The sequence below is a fragment of the Notolepis coatsorum genome, assembly GCF_963971535.1.
Source record: "Notolepis coatsorum genome assembly, chromosome: 8".
NCBI classification, from domain to species: Eukaryota; Metazoa; Chordata; class Actinopteri; order Aulopiformes; family Paralepididae; genus Notolepis; species Notolepis coatsorum.
Genome location: NC_140172.1, coordinates 33608258 through 33627328, shown reverse-complemented (window position 1 = coordinate 33627328; position 19071 = coordinate 33608258). Strand labels below are relative to the sequence as shown.

At 41.9% G+C, this 19071-nt stretch overlaps 1 protein-coding gene across 1 annotated transcript in view; it reads left to right on the top strand.

Moving 5' to 3' along the window:
- The window catches only part of mpzl1l (myelin protein zero-like 1 like), a 30408-nt gene extending 11604 nt beyond the window's left edge, over nt 1-18804 (top strand). The window contains exons 4-6 of the mRNA XM_084319677.1: nt 5118-5244; nt 12316-12430; nt 16181-18804. Of these exons, the coding sequence (XP_084175803.1) occupies nt 5118-5244; nt 12316-12430; nt 16181-16279 (341 nt within the window). The 3' untranslated portion in view covers nt 16280-18804. The remainder of the gene's footprint in view (nt 1-5117; nt 5245-12315; nt 12431-16180) is intronic.
- The last annotated feature ends 267 nt before the right edge of the window (nt 18805-19071 follow it).

The window sequence follows — 19071 nt, the reverse complement described above, 5'->3', positions numbered from 1 at the left end:
GCAGTTAAAGTGTTAATTTTAGACCAAAATCCATCATGCCTCGCAGATACAAACGGAAGACAGACAGGGTTTCAACTCCTCTTGAGAAGTTGGAAAGAGCAGTGAAAGAGGTGCAACAGGGGAAGACTATACGTCAGGTTGGAAAGGAGATGAAGATCTGCAGGATGCTTTTACCGCTTTTGAGATAAAAATTATCGGTTTTACTTAAAATGATCAATGGCACAATTTACCCCAGTGTATTCTCTAATGGCACAACTTACCCCGCACCGGGGGCAAGTTGTGCCACAAAACACTTTTTTTTCTAAAGCTATATTTCTGAAACAGTTTATTTAAGATCCAAAGTTATTGTCCCCAGGGATGCACAACATCCTAAACTATATGTACATATTTTAGTTGGGGCATTACTGTAATCACCTTACTTTAAAGGCACTTTAAGTAAAAATGGGCACTTCTCACCCCACTCTCTCCTAACATGGAGTGCAATCTTGCTAGCCAACATTCAGTTCGCTAACTAACTAGCTACTACCAATACATTTTCACATTAGGCTGTGACATTACTTCTATACTAGTTGACATGAATAGTCTAGTCTTGATACATTTTGTAACATTCATTCTTATATCTACTTTTAGCTATTTTGTGATTTTTAGTTTTTTTCTTAAAAAAAGATTATACTACTAAATAGAAACATTTGGGGTGAGACATTTTTGAAAAATTATTGATCATGCCTAGACTGATTCTATACATCTATACTGTTAAACTAAGCTTACTAGTGGGGTTGCTGTACTGAGGAACCACAGGGGAACCAGCCTTATGTTTTCCCTTTTAGGTTCATTAGTTTGATTTACAAAAGATTTTATAGAGTAAGAGTAGGCATACTACCCCTTCTACTTAAGACTCATAATCTAATAAGACTAATAATAAATAGGGATGCACCGAAAATTTCGGCTACCGAAAATTATCGGCCGAAAATTGTTAAAACGGCTCTTTCGGCTTTCGGCCGGGTTTTAGCACCGAAAACATATCACCGAAAGTCAAATAACGTGTTGTTGTGATGACGTCATGTAACGTGAGCAGCTTGGCAGCTTTTCCTGCATTCTACAGCCTGTGATAACTAACTCCTCTTGGGAGTAGGGATGCCCCCCGAAACCCGGTTCTAAACTAAATTAGAAAAAACCGGAGTATTGATCAGCTCCGACGTTAACGGTACTGCTATCAGTAGTCTAGGAGCGGATTAGCTACGGAGCTAACAGTGTACCATCCATCTGCGACGCAACGGTGGCAGCAACAGTGGACACTGAGTAATGTTAACGTTATGACGAGTTCATACTACACTACACGTATGAACTCGACATAACGTTAACGTTACTCCGTTTAAATGAAGTGTTTAATTAGCAGCAATCTGTTGTTGAAAATGTATCATTAAGGGGAGCTCCAGTAGCTCACCACGTACCGCGAGTGCTATTTCAGCGCCGTGGACAACCGCGCTCGCGCGGATCTGGGGCTGAGCGCGTTCGAATCCCGGACGGCAGCCGTGCCTTTCCCAGAGTGTCTACCCCCCCATCTGAACCCTTTCAGCCTGCTTCTGTCGGTCGAACTTGACCAAGTATGAATGAGAAGAAAAAGCGATAAACGCTAAAAGAACCAGGTAACTGGTCAAAGTTTAAAAAAAAAAGAAAATGTATCATTAAACCGGAAATGGAAATGCGAGGACAGGAAGTCGTCATCAATCGTTGTAGTCTTTTAGTCTTAACAGTCTGGAATTAATGTATGCATTCAAAAGTGCTGAATAAATGTTTTATGGGCCCATAATAGTGATTATTAATATTATTTAAGTTACGTTTAGCCATAATCATGTCTTTTGCCATAATCAGGTAGCTAAAAAACAAAAAAAACATATATATATTTATAATTTTATATTAATCATTTTCGGGCATTCGGTTTTCGGCCAACTGTTTCCTATTTTCGGTATCTGTTTCGGCCAAGAATTTCCCATTCGGTGCATCCCTAATAATAAAGGAAAGAGGGAGGAGTAAGAGAAGAGGGGTCGCAAAGATGAAAGGAGGATAAGAGAGTAGAGGATGACAGAGGAAAAGGGAGAAGAGTGGAGAGGAGTTGAGAAGAGTAGGAAGAGAAGACAGGAGCGGACACAAGAGGGGAGGTGTGGAGAGAAGAGGACAGGATGAGATAGGAGAGGAGTGGAAGAGAACATCCACAACAATCCCAGTGCTCATGTGTTTCAAAGTTCCAGTTAAATAAATTGTTGTTCATCTACAGCTTGTTGCATTATTTCATGCATTGATATTATCAATAAGACATAATCTCTAAGCATTTACAATGTAGGCTTGACTGGCACATCTTTTAAATCAAGTAAGTAGTCAGGTGTCCTAGGGGGTTGTGTCATGTGTGAGGGGAGGGGGGCGCCGATGGGGGCGGAAAGCTTCAGGGGCCTATAGATCATCACTTAATATGGTACCTGGAAAATCAGGAGGTAGCATGGGAAAGAAATTCAAGGCAAGCGTGGGAACCCTGAACACAGTTGCCGCTGTTGGTCCACTGTTCCTCATACCGGTGTTGTCGTGGGTGTATTAGTCATGGAAAATTCCAATCATCGTGGCAACCTTAGTTGCAACATGTCGTTTTTGAAGACACAGACTTGATGGCTGTCAGTCGGGGTGGCAGAAAAATTGATCTATACCAGCGGTTCTCAAACTATGGGTGACAGTAAGGTTGTGCATTGGCAACACATTTATATTAAAAAAAAAAAAAAAAAAAAAATTATAATCAAGCGAAAAACCGACAAGCCCAACTCGGATCGAGTTTTCCACCTGGCAGCTGTGTGTATTTGCCATGTCTCGCCCCTTCATCAACGGAGGCCACACACTATTCCAATACACATCTCACTACATCCTGCGCAGGTATAATCGTGGAGGACACGTCGGTTTTTGTGTGAGTCAGACGGGCACAAATTGCCGCGATGTGCGTGAGGGCCGCCAAGCGTTAAGGATACACATCTCACTACATCTGCACAGGTATAATCGCGGAGGCCACGTCTGGCCTCAATACGTTGAATCTGGGACTACACGGTCGGAACGCGTGTATATTTTCCCTAACGGAGTTGCACTTCCGCGTTCGGTTTGCGCGATCTGATTGGCCACTGACGTACGCTCTCTCTACACCCAAACGGCACGTTACACTAGTTCTGCTAACAGCCTGCAGCCTCATCTCTCTATATTAACGTGATTCCATCAACACAACATAAATGTTCAAAACACGACAAGACAGTTTGCATCACTTCCCACGGTTCTCGGCACTTATTCTACCGGTAGTGCGGTAGTTTATTGGGTCTTTGGGTGAATACTTCACTGGCAACATATTTTGGCTAAATATGCCTTGTTTAATAAATCTGTATACAGAAACGACTCTGTTGCTTTTGTTGATAATATTAATTAACTTCATTGATAATTGTGCTGTAATTACATTAAAAAAGAAATGTATAGCATTTTTACAGCTTTTTATCAGATAGGACAGGCAGAGAGGAAAGTTGGGTGAAGATGGGGAGGATATGCAGCATAAGTCCCCGGGCCGGATTCGAACCCCGGCCGCTGCAATTACACTGCGAGCGCGGCAACGTGGTGCGCCACCGTGGCGCCCCTGTAATTACAATAAATATGCATGATCAAGTTCAACAACGTGTGCTTTTATTTTGATATTCCTTATTTCCACATTGAAATGACGTGATACATTAAGTGTGGGGTCGCATGCGGCTCTTTAATCAGCTGCGGCTCCCTGGCCAAAAAAAAGAAATATTATTTTCTTGTTTTTTATTTAAAAAAAAGAATTGGAGATCGATGTCATACTGTGACACTGAAATGAAACAATATTTCATCAACTAAAATATACAGTATGTCACACCCCGCTCCTCTCCCTGCCGTCTGCAAGTGGCTGATCTTGAGTTTCCGACCCTCCCAGTAAGCTAACCATGGATGAATCCAAAAAAAGGAAAGTGAGGAAAATAGAGGGTTTAATTCAGCGTGGACAGATTAATTTGCTTTCACGACTAACGATGCAGGCTTACCTGTATGCCTGATATGTGGTGCGAAAAGAATTTTTTAATTTTAATTTTATAGATTTTCCACAAATAAGGGAAGGACTCAAATAGAGCTGCATAGTTCAGGGTTTTATTTCAAAGTAGGTCTACAGATGCCAGTGTTTTTTCTCCTTTTCTGTGTTTTATTTCAAAGTAGGTCTACACATGGTGGTCTTTTTTCAAAGTGGACTACTTTTTATTTTATAAATGTTCCACAAATAAGGGAAGGACTCAAATATACCTGAATAGTTCAGGGTTTTATTTCAAAGTCTGTCTACAGACACCAGTGTTTTGTCTCCTCTTCTTAGGTCTACACAGCCAGTATTATTTCTCCTCTTCATAAGAGTTTGACGTTTTCCTTTGTTATAACAGGTAAAAACAGCAATAAAAAGTAATTTCTTTTTCTTTTTGTTGCTTTATAATTCCATTAATGCAACAAACTGTGTGCTATAAGTATACAGTATAATAAATCGCAAATTACTTTGGGTATGCAATTGTCAGGCGTTTTATGCTAAATGTGGGGTATGCTTGGGGATATATAAAACGTTATACACTGTTATCTTCATTTTAAGGGTAAATAGGTTGTGCGGCTCCCTGAGCATTTTATTTTGTAGGAGGGGGAAAAAGTGGCTCTTTTGATAGTAAAGGTTGCTGACCCCTGGCCTAGCCCAATTTCCTACTTGCCAATGTTGTTGATCAGCAGAGTCCTTTCTCAGTGCGATCCCTGCTGTGCCTACTGGTTACCTGCCACTCCAGCTAGTTAGCCGCAAAATGGATGTTTGGGTACACTGTGTTTAAGTCCCTTTTTTAGAGTTGCCCCATTATTTAACACCAGTTTGTGGCAAACTAAGGAGGAGCCGGGGCATCCAGTATGAAGCACAGCATGGATTGTGCTGAGAGAAGACCTCATCGATGACTAGGGAATGGGGGTAAAAAGTTCGAACTTAACCTTTTTTAATGCTGGAAATGTGCCCCATACATTTCTATAACAGCTGTGCATTTTCTTGCCATTGTGTCTCCCTCATCCAGAATCTCTTCCGCCTTCCAACACCGCTGTCATAGTGGGGGCGGTTTGCGGTGCGGTCATTGGCCTCATCCTCATCGCCATAGTTACCTGCCTTATCATCAAGAGGCATCAAACTCGTCATTATGAACGGTAGGTGGATCTGCCTATTTGTTGTTTTTCCCCCAGTAATAGACTGTATGAGTGGACTGTTTGATGTGTCGCAAGGAAATGCCTAAAACCACATTTGGCTTCCTGGTGTTAGTTTGTAGCGACAGCTGACGGGAAATCAACTGTAATCGTTTTCTAGAACGCTGGTCTGTTTGTTTGTTGTCGTTGAGTTGAAACTGTCTGTATATATCGTGGTTGACTAACTCCTCAAGGGTTTATCCGCTTCCATTTGGGATTTTCTTTATTTACATTCCCTGCCATATTGTTTGAGTGACTCAGTGGCAAGACGTGGACGCACCCGTTTGTTCAACACGCCGTCGAACTTTACCACTAGAACCATGATGCCAAATGCATCATTCTCAGATTCTAATTGGTTTTAACCACCTTCATCTTCCTACTTTGAAGTTTATATTTGTGAATTAGTCATCTGCTCATGGACATGCACTCTTACCTATAAGAAAAAGTGAAATTGTAGTTAAGAAGAATGTTTACAATATTGATTTGATGTTTTTGAAGGAAATTCTCATGTGGGAGTCGATGCAGTTCTCAGCAGTAGGTTTTCCTACTCTGCCTAGTTTTTGATTTATGATGTAATCAAGGTGAACAAAGCAGATATCCAGACATTAGCTGCTGTATTTCTATATTAAATAGATCAAATCAATGTATTGAATGACTACCGTCTTGGATGGATTCTGTGGCTTGTTTTGTTGGGGGGGTTGCCTGAACCCCCCACCCCCCCTAACCCGTACTTCCTTCAACTATTCTAATGTTTGTTCTGAGTCACCTACCACTCTCTTAACTCCTTCAGCCTGGGCACTTCATTTTCACTTGGTGAGAGTGGTGGTCTGTTTTTGGCTCCTCAACTTCTCCTAACTTTATTAAAAAAGGTTGTCTTTGTGTCATGCCTACACTGGTTTTAACTGGGGGTGCACCCAAATGAAAATCCTTGGTCGAAACTGACAATAAGGAAACGCTTTGCCGAATACCGTTATTTTTGCATTTGTACCAATAAATGCAATTAAATACATTTTTATTTATGCTTTTCAATGACTATAGTCTATTGAACATTGTCCTTTCCACCATACATTATACCAAAAAGACTGAAAATAAATAGTGATGCACGATATATCGGCCGCCGATATAATATCGGCCGATATAATATGGCAGTTTTTTTTACACATCGGTATCGGTCCGATATCAAGATAGGATATTAACAACAAAAAACTGCCTTTGTGGCCTTAAATAGTTTCAAAATATCAGTCATTTCTGAAAATAACTTACAAAAGTACAAAAAAAAAAGCTTTTTGGAAAATAGCTCTTTATTTGATTATCATAAAGTGTTTTCTATACAGAGATATCGACATCGGTAAATATCGGTATCGGCCAGAACAGCAATATTGAGTGCCAGCAGGGGCTGCACGATTTATCGCTTGAATGCCAGCCTTTTTGGACTGATTTTCCGATATTTCATGATTTTCATGGAGCTATTTCTATATTATGGCTGTGTCTAATACGCCAGTCGCTTATCAATGACTTGCTTGCAGTCAACATGTACGAAACTGATTGTTTTTTCATCTCTACATTTCCGTTTTATACCGTTTTGAAAAACAGAAGTTTTTGGAAATTACTAGAAAAAATTAAATAAAAATTCTGCGGAAATAGCCATTTACTGGAATACACACAACACGTTGTCATTTTCCGGCTGATTTATGAATCGTTTTCAAATAAACGCTAGATTATCGATAGTATATGTGTACTTATGCACGCTAGAGAAGCGGGCTGAAAAATCAATTATCTATGACCTGGTCAGCGCTAACGTCATATACACACACAGGGGACACGTTGTGCAATATGTGAAAAAAACATCCGATTACCCCAAGACTGGTCAAATAGATTCCTTACCTCACATCAGATGTTCTGCAAAAAGATTATTCCAATTCCTGATCGCCATTCCAAATATCGATCGCGTTCATTGATCCAACCTCGAAACACATATTCCACGCTGCTCTGAGGGTCCACAATGAATGCAATCGTCTCGGGTTACATGCCTGAGAAGTAAAATGTGGATTCCGGGTTTTTTTTTCTTCATTGATTTCCATTGAGTCCAATCCAATGGGTGCATTACCATCCGGGAGACGATAGGGGGGCGGTATTTGCCCTGTTCGAGCTCATAGACAGTCCCAATGATAACGTGAGGCTGGATTGATGAAAAATGAATGGATATCGCTAATAAAAGCAATAACGATTAAATAACGAGATTTCTCGTCGTTGGCACTCAACGCATGGCGGCGAACAACGAGATTTCTCGTCGTTGGCACTCAAAGTGTTAATATCCGTTATTGGTATCGGCCACAATTTTCACATCGGTGCATCACTAAAAATAAATATATAAATTGAATGAGTCTCTGTCTGTGCTCGTGGATGGGGCAGACAAGTACCTGACATGTGTGCCAGCTCTGGAAAGCGACCTTGATTGGTCCTTCAATATCCAAGAGGGCTATCGTGACTGTACTTGATCTGTGCTATAAAGACTACTTTGACTACTTTTACTTTGATGTGGGGGAAAAGTAAAGTGCAATGATCCCGGGTAAATTGGTGGAGATTTGATGGAAACGCCAGTTGATGATGGGGAGGAGGCGCGCAGCACAGAGGATACGTTGTGTCAAAGTAATGGTCTTTATACCGTGGATCAAATACAGTTGCAACTTGCAATGCAGTACAGGGATTTGGATTCCGGAGCGCATCACGCTCACAGAACAGCATGGGTTTCCGGCACTGTTTGAACCACAGTCTGAGCGAGCTGAGTAGGAGGAGCTTGACGGCAACATTTCTAATTCTTTGTCTAATTCTATATCTATACTTTTGCTACAATAATTTTTTTTTTTGCAGAATTTGTTTATTAATTGCCATTTTCTGCCACATATTTTCAGTGCATCCCTAGTTTTAACCAGTTCACCTCATGCAAAATGCAGTCCTCCTCTTGCACAACTGGTTTTAACCTCACACAAATGCTGTCACATAAGCTTAGATCAAAATGTTAGTCAAGATGGACAGCCAGGTCACTATTACTCTGACTGGAGGACAGCCCTGTCACTATTACTCTGACTGGAGGACAGCCCTGTCACTATTACTCTGACTGGAGGACAGCCCTGTCACTATTACTCTGACTGGAGGACAGCCAGGTCACTATTACTCTGACTGGAGCACAGCCCTGTCACTATTACTCTGACTGGAGCACAGCTCTGTCACTATTACTCTGACTGGAGGACAGCCCTGTCACTATTACTCTGACTGGAGGACAGCCCTGTCACTATTACTCTGACTGGAGGACAGCCCTGTCACTATTACTCTGACTGGAGGACAGCCAGGTCACTATTACTCTGACTGGAGCACAGCCCTGTCACTATTACTCTGACTGGAGGACAGCCCTGTCACTATTACTCTGACTGGAGGACAGCCCTGTCACTATTACTCTGACTAGAGGACAGCCCTGTCACTATTACTCTGACTGGAGCACAGCCCTGTCACTATTACTCTGACTGGAGCACAGCCCTGTCACTATTACTCTGACTGGAGGACAGCTCTGTCACTATTACTCTGACTAGAGGACAGCCCTGTCACTATTACTCTGACTAGAGGACAGCCCTGTCACTATTACTCTGACTGGAGCACAGCCCTGTCACTATTACTCTGACTGGAGCACAGCCCTGTCACTATTACTCTGACTGGAGGACAGCTCTGTCACTATTACTCTGACTAGAGGACAGCCCTGTCACTATTACTCTGACTAGAGGACAGCCCTGTCACTATTACTCTGACTGGAGGACAGCTCTGTCACTATTACTCTGACTGGAGGACAGCCCTGTCACTATTACTCTGGCTGGAGGACAGCGCTGTAACTATTGGAGGAGACGGGAGGGGAGATGAACACACCCCAGACATGTCTTGAATTAAATCATGAACAGATACTTCCAACAAGAGACAAAATAAACACTAATTGTAACTGAGGGGTTACAATACCCTGACTGTATTAAAGATTGTGATAGATTAAACCACTGCTAGGTATGTACTTAATTACTGGCCAGACAGTACATCGAATATAGATGGTGAACACTCATAATAACATGGCATTGACAAAGAAATAGTATTTGAGGGTATTTTATTATTATGCAACATTAGGTTACAGAATGAGAATTAAGGTCGCGCTTGTATGGCGAAGAATATGCATAAAGTCAGTCAGTAGCATGAGTCACTGGGAATAGCAGGATTCCTACGATGGGTACTAGGTTGACGCCACCTGGCGTATAATAGCAATTATAGAAGGCAACGCTGGTACCGCCTGGAGACACTGGGTTCCTCCCAGGGTTGTAAGGCCTGGAGGATAGAGGAATGTTCGGATACTCAGTCTGATTCAATGAAGCATAAAGGGACCCCACGTACAGGAGTCAGTCCTTGTAAATCCAACGATCAGCAGCAAAAGCAATAACTGTAATCCAAATGCTCGATAGCAAACGATGATAGCTAGCCAGCCTCTGTCCATGAGGCCAGCCCGAGTGTAATCCTCACAAGGTTGAATCCCAAACAATAGTGGAAATCAACGAGGCTCTTCTCCGGGTAACACGTTCCAAATCAATATAATCCAACCAGTAATGGTTCTGCAATCGCCGCCGCTGGTTCTCCTGTGCACATGTCCAACGGTTCTCCGACTAGGCCTCCTCGGGTGCTGGCGACGTATTTAGGCCACACACCCTGGCTAAGGTTCACTAACTAAATACGAACGAACCGTTGGGTAATGCTACACACGAACGAACTGTGGTTGCACGATATACAATAAATGAACGACTATTTACTTCACATTAAACTAGGTTGAACTTGACGTTACTGCATTAAACTCCGACACTTTACTATTCTATTCGCACGTGGCTCTCAACGCTCTGTTAGACGCACGGTTGCTCACTTCACTGTTACGTTGACTCGGGATGAACTTGATGAACAAACACGAAGCCTGCTGCTGTGTGCACCTTGCGCCGTATATATACTTAAGTGATTATCTAGTCCCAAACCTCAGTTCTTGTCTGGTATCAATACGCTGTCTCCGGGCATGTTTCGACATGCCTGAGCTTGTCTTTGAACCTGACGTTGGGGGCTTGCGAGCTGGCGCCTAGGGCGCTATCCAATCAGGAGAGCGAATATTACTATGGTTCGAACGCAGGTAAAGGGATATACCGTGTATATATAAATAATATACAAAGTATATAAAACAATAAAGGTAGATTCTCAGCTTTAATCTGGCCCTTCACAACACTAATAGTTAACATTCTTAAAACCTGCATGCCGCCAAGTTGCTTTGGATTGAAGCTGATCAGATCAAATGATTCCCCATCAAATCAAAACGCTATCTGTTCATATGCAATCAATGGCCTACTCAAACTCAACATAAATGTATCGACTCCTGAGAAGGAAAAATACAGGCCCCTATGTTCTAAGTAACAAATACTGTTATGAAACAGCCCTAATAGGAGATGCAATTGTTCGTAGGCTATTTTTAATGGTAATTTTTTTTTATAATTAAAATCATGATGACAAATCATGTCCACAAAACACAATATTACACACGGATACATTTACAAAACCTCACTTAACATCTCAAAGCTTTGCTTGTCTAACATTCATCCGTTTTCCATTGTCTGCCATGTGTATTATTCACCTGAAGCTAACCACCAACCACCCTCTCTGTGTGTTTCCACTTCATTAACCTTGATGCTAGATGCCTTGTTGTCGCACATTATTCTGACGCGGAGACCGGAAAGTGCTTATTGTGTGTTTGTTGGTGTGTGTTGTTAAGGGGACCGGGGTGTGCCAAATTTACCTTTTCATAGTGGGCTATTGACTTGATGTTTGATCCTAACATAGTTTTCACATAACTTGCATTGGAAGTAAGTCACTCTTCATCATTAAAGTCTTCAGTTTGTACACCGTGAAAAGTTGGGAGAGGATAAAGATAGAGGATGACGACAGAAATAGCAGAGTTGAAATTCTAGCCCATGTCGTTAAACGGGACGTTTTCCAGCAGAGTCGTGATCTTTAACCTGAATCCTATGATTCTGTTGTGAGGAGGATATAATCAGAAAAGGTGCCATGTTCTGTGTCTGGAGAGCTCGGCCACCATGGCCCCTTCCAGAAAAGCGCCCTGCAGTGAGCTGTAGATGCTATTTCCTCAATTATTCTCCATGTTGGCCCCAACTCCAGGAAATCTGAAGAAATGGTTGAGGACGGAACACATCAGTACGCTTTTATGTCCGATTATCACGTGCCCTCCTCACAACAGAACTATAGGATTCAGGTAAAAAATCGGCAAAGTGCTCCTTCAACCAGAACAGCTTACAGAATGTTCTTGCACACGTCTATACAGTGTTTTATACGAGTGCTTTTACATGCACATGAATCATTGGTTAACCATTAATCCAGGTTCAAAGGTCAGCTATGGTCTTAGAAGGGAGAAGGTGTTTACATGCGGTTTCAGATCCCGATTGCCATTATCCACATATACACGAGTAAAAGAATACAGTGAGTGTTACCACGGTAACGGAACACACACGGACCACAAACCCCAACAGTAATCTGAATAAAGTGTTTTGCATGCCCGAGTATCCCGGCCAATATTGACATATGTCCCTGCAGTCATATTTGGATTTCTCACCATTAGTCAGAATATATAAGCTCATGCTCATCCCAGCTATTTTGAATAGGATATGGCATTTACATGTGCCAACTCGCAGACCTGCATGGTATTTCAATATGAATGTACATGTAGATGAACCCATCGTCTGTCATCTCATTTCAGCGTCACTACCTCCCCAGCGGACGGTGTCATGCGACGTGTCCAGTCCACACTTTGTGTCCATTGTGTTCCCATCTCATTATTTGATTTCTGTCTGTGTCTCTCCCATTATGTCCTGTGTTGTCTCCATTTCTACATCGCCCTCTGTCTCTCTGCACCCGAACTGCACCACTCGCTCCAACGCGCCTGCTGAATCATAAAACCTAAACTAGACGCACCTCCATGGAGAGCGTGAGCAGCGCTCCTCCCCGCCCACAGAAGAAGGTCCAGCGTCCGGCATCCAGCGTGGAGGGCTCCAGGTGCAGCAGCCCCTCCGCCCCCCTACAGGTAGGAGCTGGAGGAGACCGACTGAACCACCGGCTGCCTCCTAGCATAGTTGAGTTGCAATGTACCACAGCTTTAGACGTCCTAGTCCTAGTATGTATAAAAAAATACAAAAGTAACAATTAAATAGTATAAGAAACAAAATAGGACTACAACACCTATTTAACAATATACATTCAATACACCATGTAATGTACATCATGCAATGGACATAAATATTTTTTATTTATAATAAGCCCCTTATTCTGTTTATAGATATCTTTATTATGAGATTCAAGATATTTATTTGTCATATGCAGTTAAACACAGTCCACCCATCACACAAAATTACAAAATATAGACTTAAAATCAATTTCTTTTATATTAAGACAACTGTTTAATGCAAAAAAGTACAAAAATAAGGCACAACAGTATATTGCACATTCAGTTTAGTGTAGTGGTAGATGCGTGTATAGATATAGCGTATAGATGCGTTATTTATTCGGTTTGGGAATAATCCACACCAGCTAGCATCATTATCACAACGTATAGGGTGTATAAGGTGAATACTCCAGTGTACATGTGCATTCAAGGAGTTAGCCGAGGCAGCCACCAGAGACATGGCTTGAGTTCTGTGCTCATTCATGTCCGACCATTGAGAAGTGAGAATGTTCAGTTGAGCCTGGCCTTCATTTTGCACTACTTATCCAGTTTTAGTTACTTTCTTTTCTATGGTTTGGGGTAAAACATTTATTCTCCTAAGAATCGTGATTCTATCTCGACCGATTAAAAAAAAATGTATTAATAAATTCTGAAATCTTGTTGAGGGGATTTCCTTCTTTGAGACCTATTAAACAGTGTCACAGTCAAATGGGGTGACAGTGGCTCGCGAGGTAGAGCAGTCGCCTGGTAATCTGGAGGTTCCCAGTTGATTCCCGCTTCTCCCGGGCAGCGTGTCGGAAGTGTCCTTGAGCAAGACACTTAACCCCTAACTGCTCCCGATGAGCAGGTTGGCACCTTGCATGGTTGCCTCTGCCGTCTGTGTGTGAAGAATGTGTGAGTGAATAGGTAAAATGTGAGGAACAAATTGTAAAGATCTTTGGATAAAAGTGCTATATAAATGCACTATTTAGCAAATGGGAAACGTAACTCAAAACGTCAATCAAATCTATGCATGTATTGAGTCGAGAATAGATTATGAATTTATTTTGAATTGTGGCACCAAGAATCTAAATGGAATCATGAGATTCCCTGGCTCGTGCATCCCTATTATTTTCCATTTGTTGCTCCATTTCAACATAGCCTACTCCCCCCCCCCCCCCCCCTCTTCCCAGATGCTGTGACGACAGCCAACCGCTTTAAATATTTCCCTGTGGGATCTTTAAAATACTTTGTGTATTAAGGGAAAGAAAGATGGAGCAATAACCCAGGGTTAGTTTTGTTGTGAATAATGTGAGTTATTACTACATATGGCGCTCCAGCCTGCAGCCCCTAAAGCGGAATTTTGGAGACTTCCAGTAACGGTGCATCCTCCGGGAACATGTGAAGAAGGTATGATGGTATGGACAAAATGGATACTGCCCCACCATAGTGCAATGCCTGATTGGATAGATTATCTTTGTTTGTTTGTTTTCTGATAAGAAACCTGGACTATGAGATATTGCCTTGTGAAAGTTTTTATATTTTCTCTGCAATGAGCGATTCATACAGTAGGCATGGACGTTATTTAAAGGTCCCATGTCTTATAAATGGCCTTTTCCAGTGTTTAGCATTGTTTTCTAGTAATATGGGGTGTATCAAAGGGGTCAGTGTCTCTAATTCTCATTTTGGCTCATCAGTCCAGTTCAGATGTCACGAGATCCTCCCCCACTGAACTAAGCCATTCTTATTCGACTGTTTTGCTGACATGAATAAGGCACTGATCTGCATATCTCAGCCCCTGGTTGTAGTCACCGCCCACAATCAACAATTCGCTCAACAACAGAGCGAGTGGAAATACTGACACTTCCTCAAACGGGTTGATGTGGCGCGGGTGCCGACAGAGCGAGAGCAGAGAACGAGCAAGGGAGAGAGAGAGAGGGATACAGAGCATTTACACACTCCTGACTGCATGTGTGCGTTTCCCCACACATGCAGTCCCTCTCTATCTCCCTCTCTCTCGCTCGCTCGTTCTCTGCTCTCTCTCTCTGTTGGCACTGTGGGATATTTGTGGATATCCTGAAGAAGAATGTTCTCAGTCAACCGAGGTTTGGATAATAACAAAGGTTTATTAACCAAACAGATATAAATATACATAGTACATAGAGAGAATGGCTGAGGGGCTCTCCCCAGGTGATCAGCTGAAATGACTCAGGTAAAAGACCCCGGAATGGTGTTGGGAGGAGCATTATATAGTTAAAAGGGGGGGGGGGGGGTACAGGATTGGGGAGGGGGGGGGGGGGGCACAGGATTGGGGAGGGAGGGGAATGTCTTTACATGAGGGCATTATATTATTCCACAGTTACTCACTTTTCTCTATTATAATGTGGGTGAGATTAATGTATTGGGGGATGTCTTTACATGATGAGAGCGTTGGGGAATCAATATATTATTCCACAGCACTCGCGTCACGTCAACCTGTTGCAAAATATCATGGCACACACGCACACTCCCACGCGTATTCCGATCCGTGCAATAATATTCACGGGGGTATATATTGTCATTTGAAACAAGTTACCAATCGCTGCTGTCGGGACAACCTCATAACTCCAAAAACCCAACTTTTCAGCAGATGAGAAAAACGAACACAGATTTGAGGGTGAATAGAGTTAGGAGGTTTAGACAGATGATCGGTTTAATGCTTTCCCATTGTTTAAACTTTGTAAAACCCACACACACATATGGAGGATGATCTACAGAGTTGATTCATATAAAAAAAAAAAGATTAAAAAAAATGGAGTTATGAGGTTTTGTCCCGACAGCAGCGCAATGCATTGTCCCGTGGGATTATGCCCCCCGCGGCGAAATGAATTAGTCTCCCTCTCCATCTCTCTGTCTCTCTCTTGTCTGCCAGTGCAGACTGTGGGTGACTGTCATACAGCGCATTGCGAGTATGGGTGGAGCCCAGCCAAAAACAGCTTGGAATCTTGAAGTGGAAAAATTTAGCTTTAGAGTACTTGATTAGAAATACAAAACTGAATTTTTTTGAAAAAAAAAAAAAAAAGTACAGACTTGTTCCATAAACTCACAGGAATTGTGTAAAATTGCCCAAATAGTGAAAGGAATAGCAAAACATGGGACCTTTAACAATGGGAAACAATGCTACTCCTTACAGTGTGATTTGTCTCCCACTGGGAAGTCATTTTTAACATTTCATATATTCTCTGCTTCGGAGTGGTTATGCTTTGGCCCTCTTTCGAAGTGGGTTATGCTTAAGAGTTTGGAATCGGGGCTGGTGGTCCATTAATATGTATTCTAGGAGAATATATATGTAATGTGCGAACATTCTTGTGTGTACAAGGCGGACATTTCTATCCCAGAGCCCGTCGGAGCTAAACCAATCGGAGAGCGTCTTCGCAAACTACGGCTATGAAAAAATGATTCCAGAATCATCTAAATAAATGTTTAGCCTTTGTGGAACCCCCTATCGATCTGTTGGAAAATGGGTTTACATATAGTGATGGTTGGACAAGCTATTATGGTGTTATAATCCATTTTGTGATGGGCTCTCCCTCTTTTTTTTATTTTTATCTTTCACTCAACCTCCCCTCTCTCTCCCCCTCTCCTCCCTTCCAGGGACCGGTGATATATGCCCAGTTGGACCACTCAGGCACCAAAACTCCAAAATTCCATAACCTGGAGCGAGTCGTCTACGCGGACATTCGGAAAAACTGACCAGAAAAAAGGGAGTTGAGGAACGGACCATAGCCCTCTGTGAGCTGCTTTGGGGAAAGGAGGGAATATGTTAATATAGCAGGAAAGAATCGGTTTGATTTTAACGCTTTTATTTTTGTTTTTTTAAGGGGGTGGGCCCCTTACAAAAATGTATCATGGTATTTCCACACAAAAAAAGTATCACAGTATTTCCATAACTTTTTTTTGTATTACCATTCGTATTGTGATTTAAATTGGACTTACAAGTGTGAAAGGAGGTCGCTCACCCGTAGCCATGATGCAAAAATACTTTATTTAATTTCCGACGCTTCCACACAGCAAGTCTTCTTCGGGGTATAATGAATACCTCTGAATAAGACTTGCTGTGTCGAAACGTTGGAAATTTAAATAAAAATGTTTTGCATCGTGGCTACGGGTGTGCGACTGTCCTCCGTTCATGCTTCTATTCTCACCTCTCCAGCACTGGTGTGCACACCTTCTCATCTATCTTTAATTGGTTTATACCATGGTATTATTTCAGTACAAAAGTGGTACCATGGTGATACATACCTTTTATCATGGCAGTACCATGGTCGATTATTTATACAGTGGCCGGTACAACTGAAATGACCATCAAACTACCACTTGATTTTCTTTTACTATGATACTTTTTCGTAAGGGTGGGGGGGGGGGGGCGTCCCTCTGAAAGCATTGCATGCCAATATGTGATAAAATAATGTATTCAGACACTTTAAATACAGGAAGAAAAATCTCCAAAGGCCTATTAACACTAACATCACACTAACAGCATGTCTTAAGCTCGTCGTAAACTAGTTGGTTTTTACACTACAGGGACCGTGATGCATTTATAGATATTACTACATGTCAGGGTTTCCGTTGTCCGGTAATTACCGTTTTTTTACCGGGGAAATCTGTTCAAGTCCAACATATTTAAATATCTCCAGTCATAATCTCCTGTGAAAATAATTCCCTCTAAGCACAATTTGAATTGTATTAAAATAGTTTCATTGTTGCTTCACCAAGCAGGTCTAATAATGACAACGATGTGTGTTCCTATATCATATCACGTGCACAGCAAGTTTGCAGCGCGACCTGTGGTTTGCTGATGAGAATGGCGGGGCGGGAGCTGATGCTGGATTAGCGAGAAGCATGCAACTGCAGAGCTGCAGAGCTCACAGTTGTGCCTGCACAGTGCAATACTCCAATTCAGTCATTGGCAATTTCAGCCACTGGGTGGGTGGCGCTGCTGAGCGGTCCCCAGACCAGACCTGAAAGCACCACTGGCTCTGCAGTTGCATACTATTGGGATTAGTTTATCGCTTCGTTGAACGTTTCAGTGAACCCCACTATAATGTTGCCGTCTCTCTGCCAAATTTCTCAGTTCTTCGCTTGATATAATTAATACAAATGTCCAATATAACGGAATTCGTTAGCTCATAAAAATGTGATTATAACAAGACTGTTTATGTTTAATGTCGGGCCGACTGCCCACAGACACCTATTTGATTTCAAGTCAGCAGCAGCATGGAGTCTCGAGGGACTTATTTTATTTGGAATATAATGACTATACGCAAAAGTAGCCTAGTTTTAAGTTAAAATATTATAAATCTACATGCCTTGAGGATGTCATTCTTTATATAGCCTGCCTATCAATTGTTTTTAAGCTCAATAAACTGTCCGGAATTTCTTACATTTGTCCGGGAGATTGAAATCTTCCAGGACACGTAGACCGGCAACAATATTTTCTAACGGAAACCCTTCTACATGTGTAAAGACAAGCGACATTATTTTACTGTAGAGTGCCTGTAGTAAATCTGTACACTCATGTCAACAACATCCACAAGACTTGGTACTCAACCACTCGAGAGTCAAGAGGTGTCAAAGTAGAGCTAGGCGCTCTGTTTTCCTGTGAAATACTTAATGTTCTACTTGCTTCTGTTGTTCTGTGGTACGTGGCAAACACTGCTGCTCATTGACTTCCACTATAGTTGAACAAATCACTTGTTGCCACTTGTATGGGTATTTGTATTCATTTTCAAAAGTAAAATATACAGTACTGTGCAAAACTTCTAGACCAGGGGTTCTCAAACTTTATTTATACCACGGCCCCATTCTATTTAGGATTTCTTTTTGGCGACCCCACACTTAACACATTCTCTGCCATGCTTATACCCATCAATGTTTGATCTCTGCCACCACTTTAAGTCTATGGAGATGTTCACCTTCTTTGCAGGGCTATAACTTTTTAAATTGTATTGCTAAATTGACATTACTATGGCCCATTCAACATCGATTATCCATCGTTCAGGATGTAGGAACGTTTTACTTTTTCATTCACACATTCATACGAAAATACCGTCTAGAGTACAAATATGTTATCGTTTTCTGCAGTATTTCCCAGAACGTGAGATATAGGCACAAATGCATATATTAGATCATCAAATGCAGTTTGATACGGATCGACGCTATATTAAAAATTTCAACTGTACATGGTCCTAAACGTTATGACTGATCATGCGCGGGTGAACGGAGGGGGGGGGGGCGGGTAGTTTAGTTTAAATGCTTCATGTAGTATGGGTGATATATAGATCAGAGCAGTTTGTATGGTTAATAATAAAGAAAAACGCTGAAACTCAGGCAGCTTCCTCGTAGCGTTGGGCGATGAGAGTGGAGCAAACAGATCCCAGTTATGTGATGTGGATCGAGGCGATCCAGTTTCGGTTTGTATAATACTAATATAGGCCCAAATCATGTAGATTATTGAGCTATGGCAAAGATTCATATCCACGGTG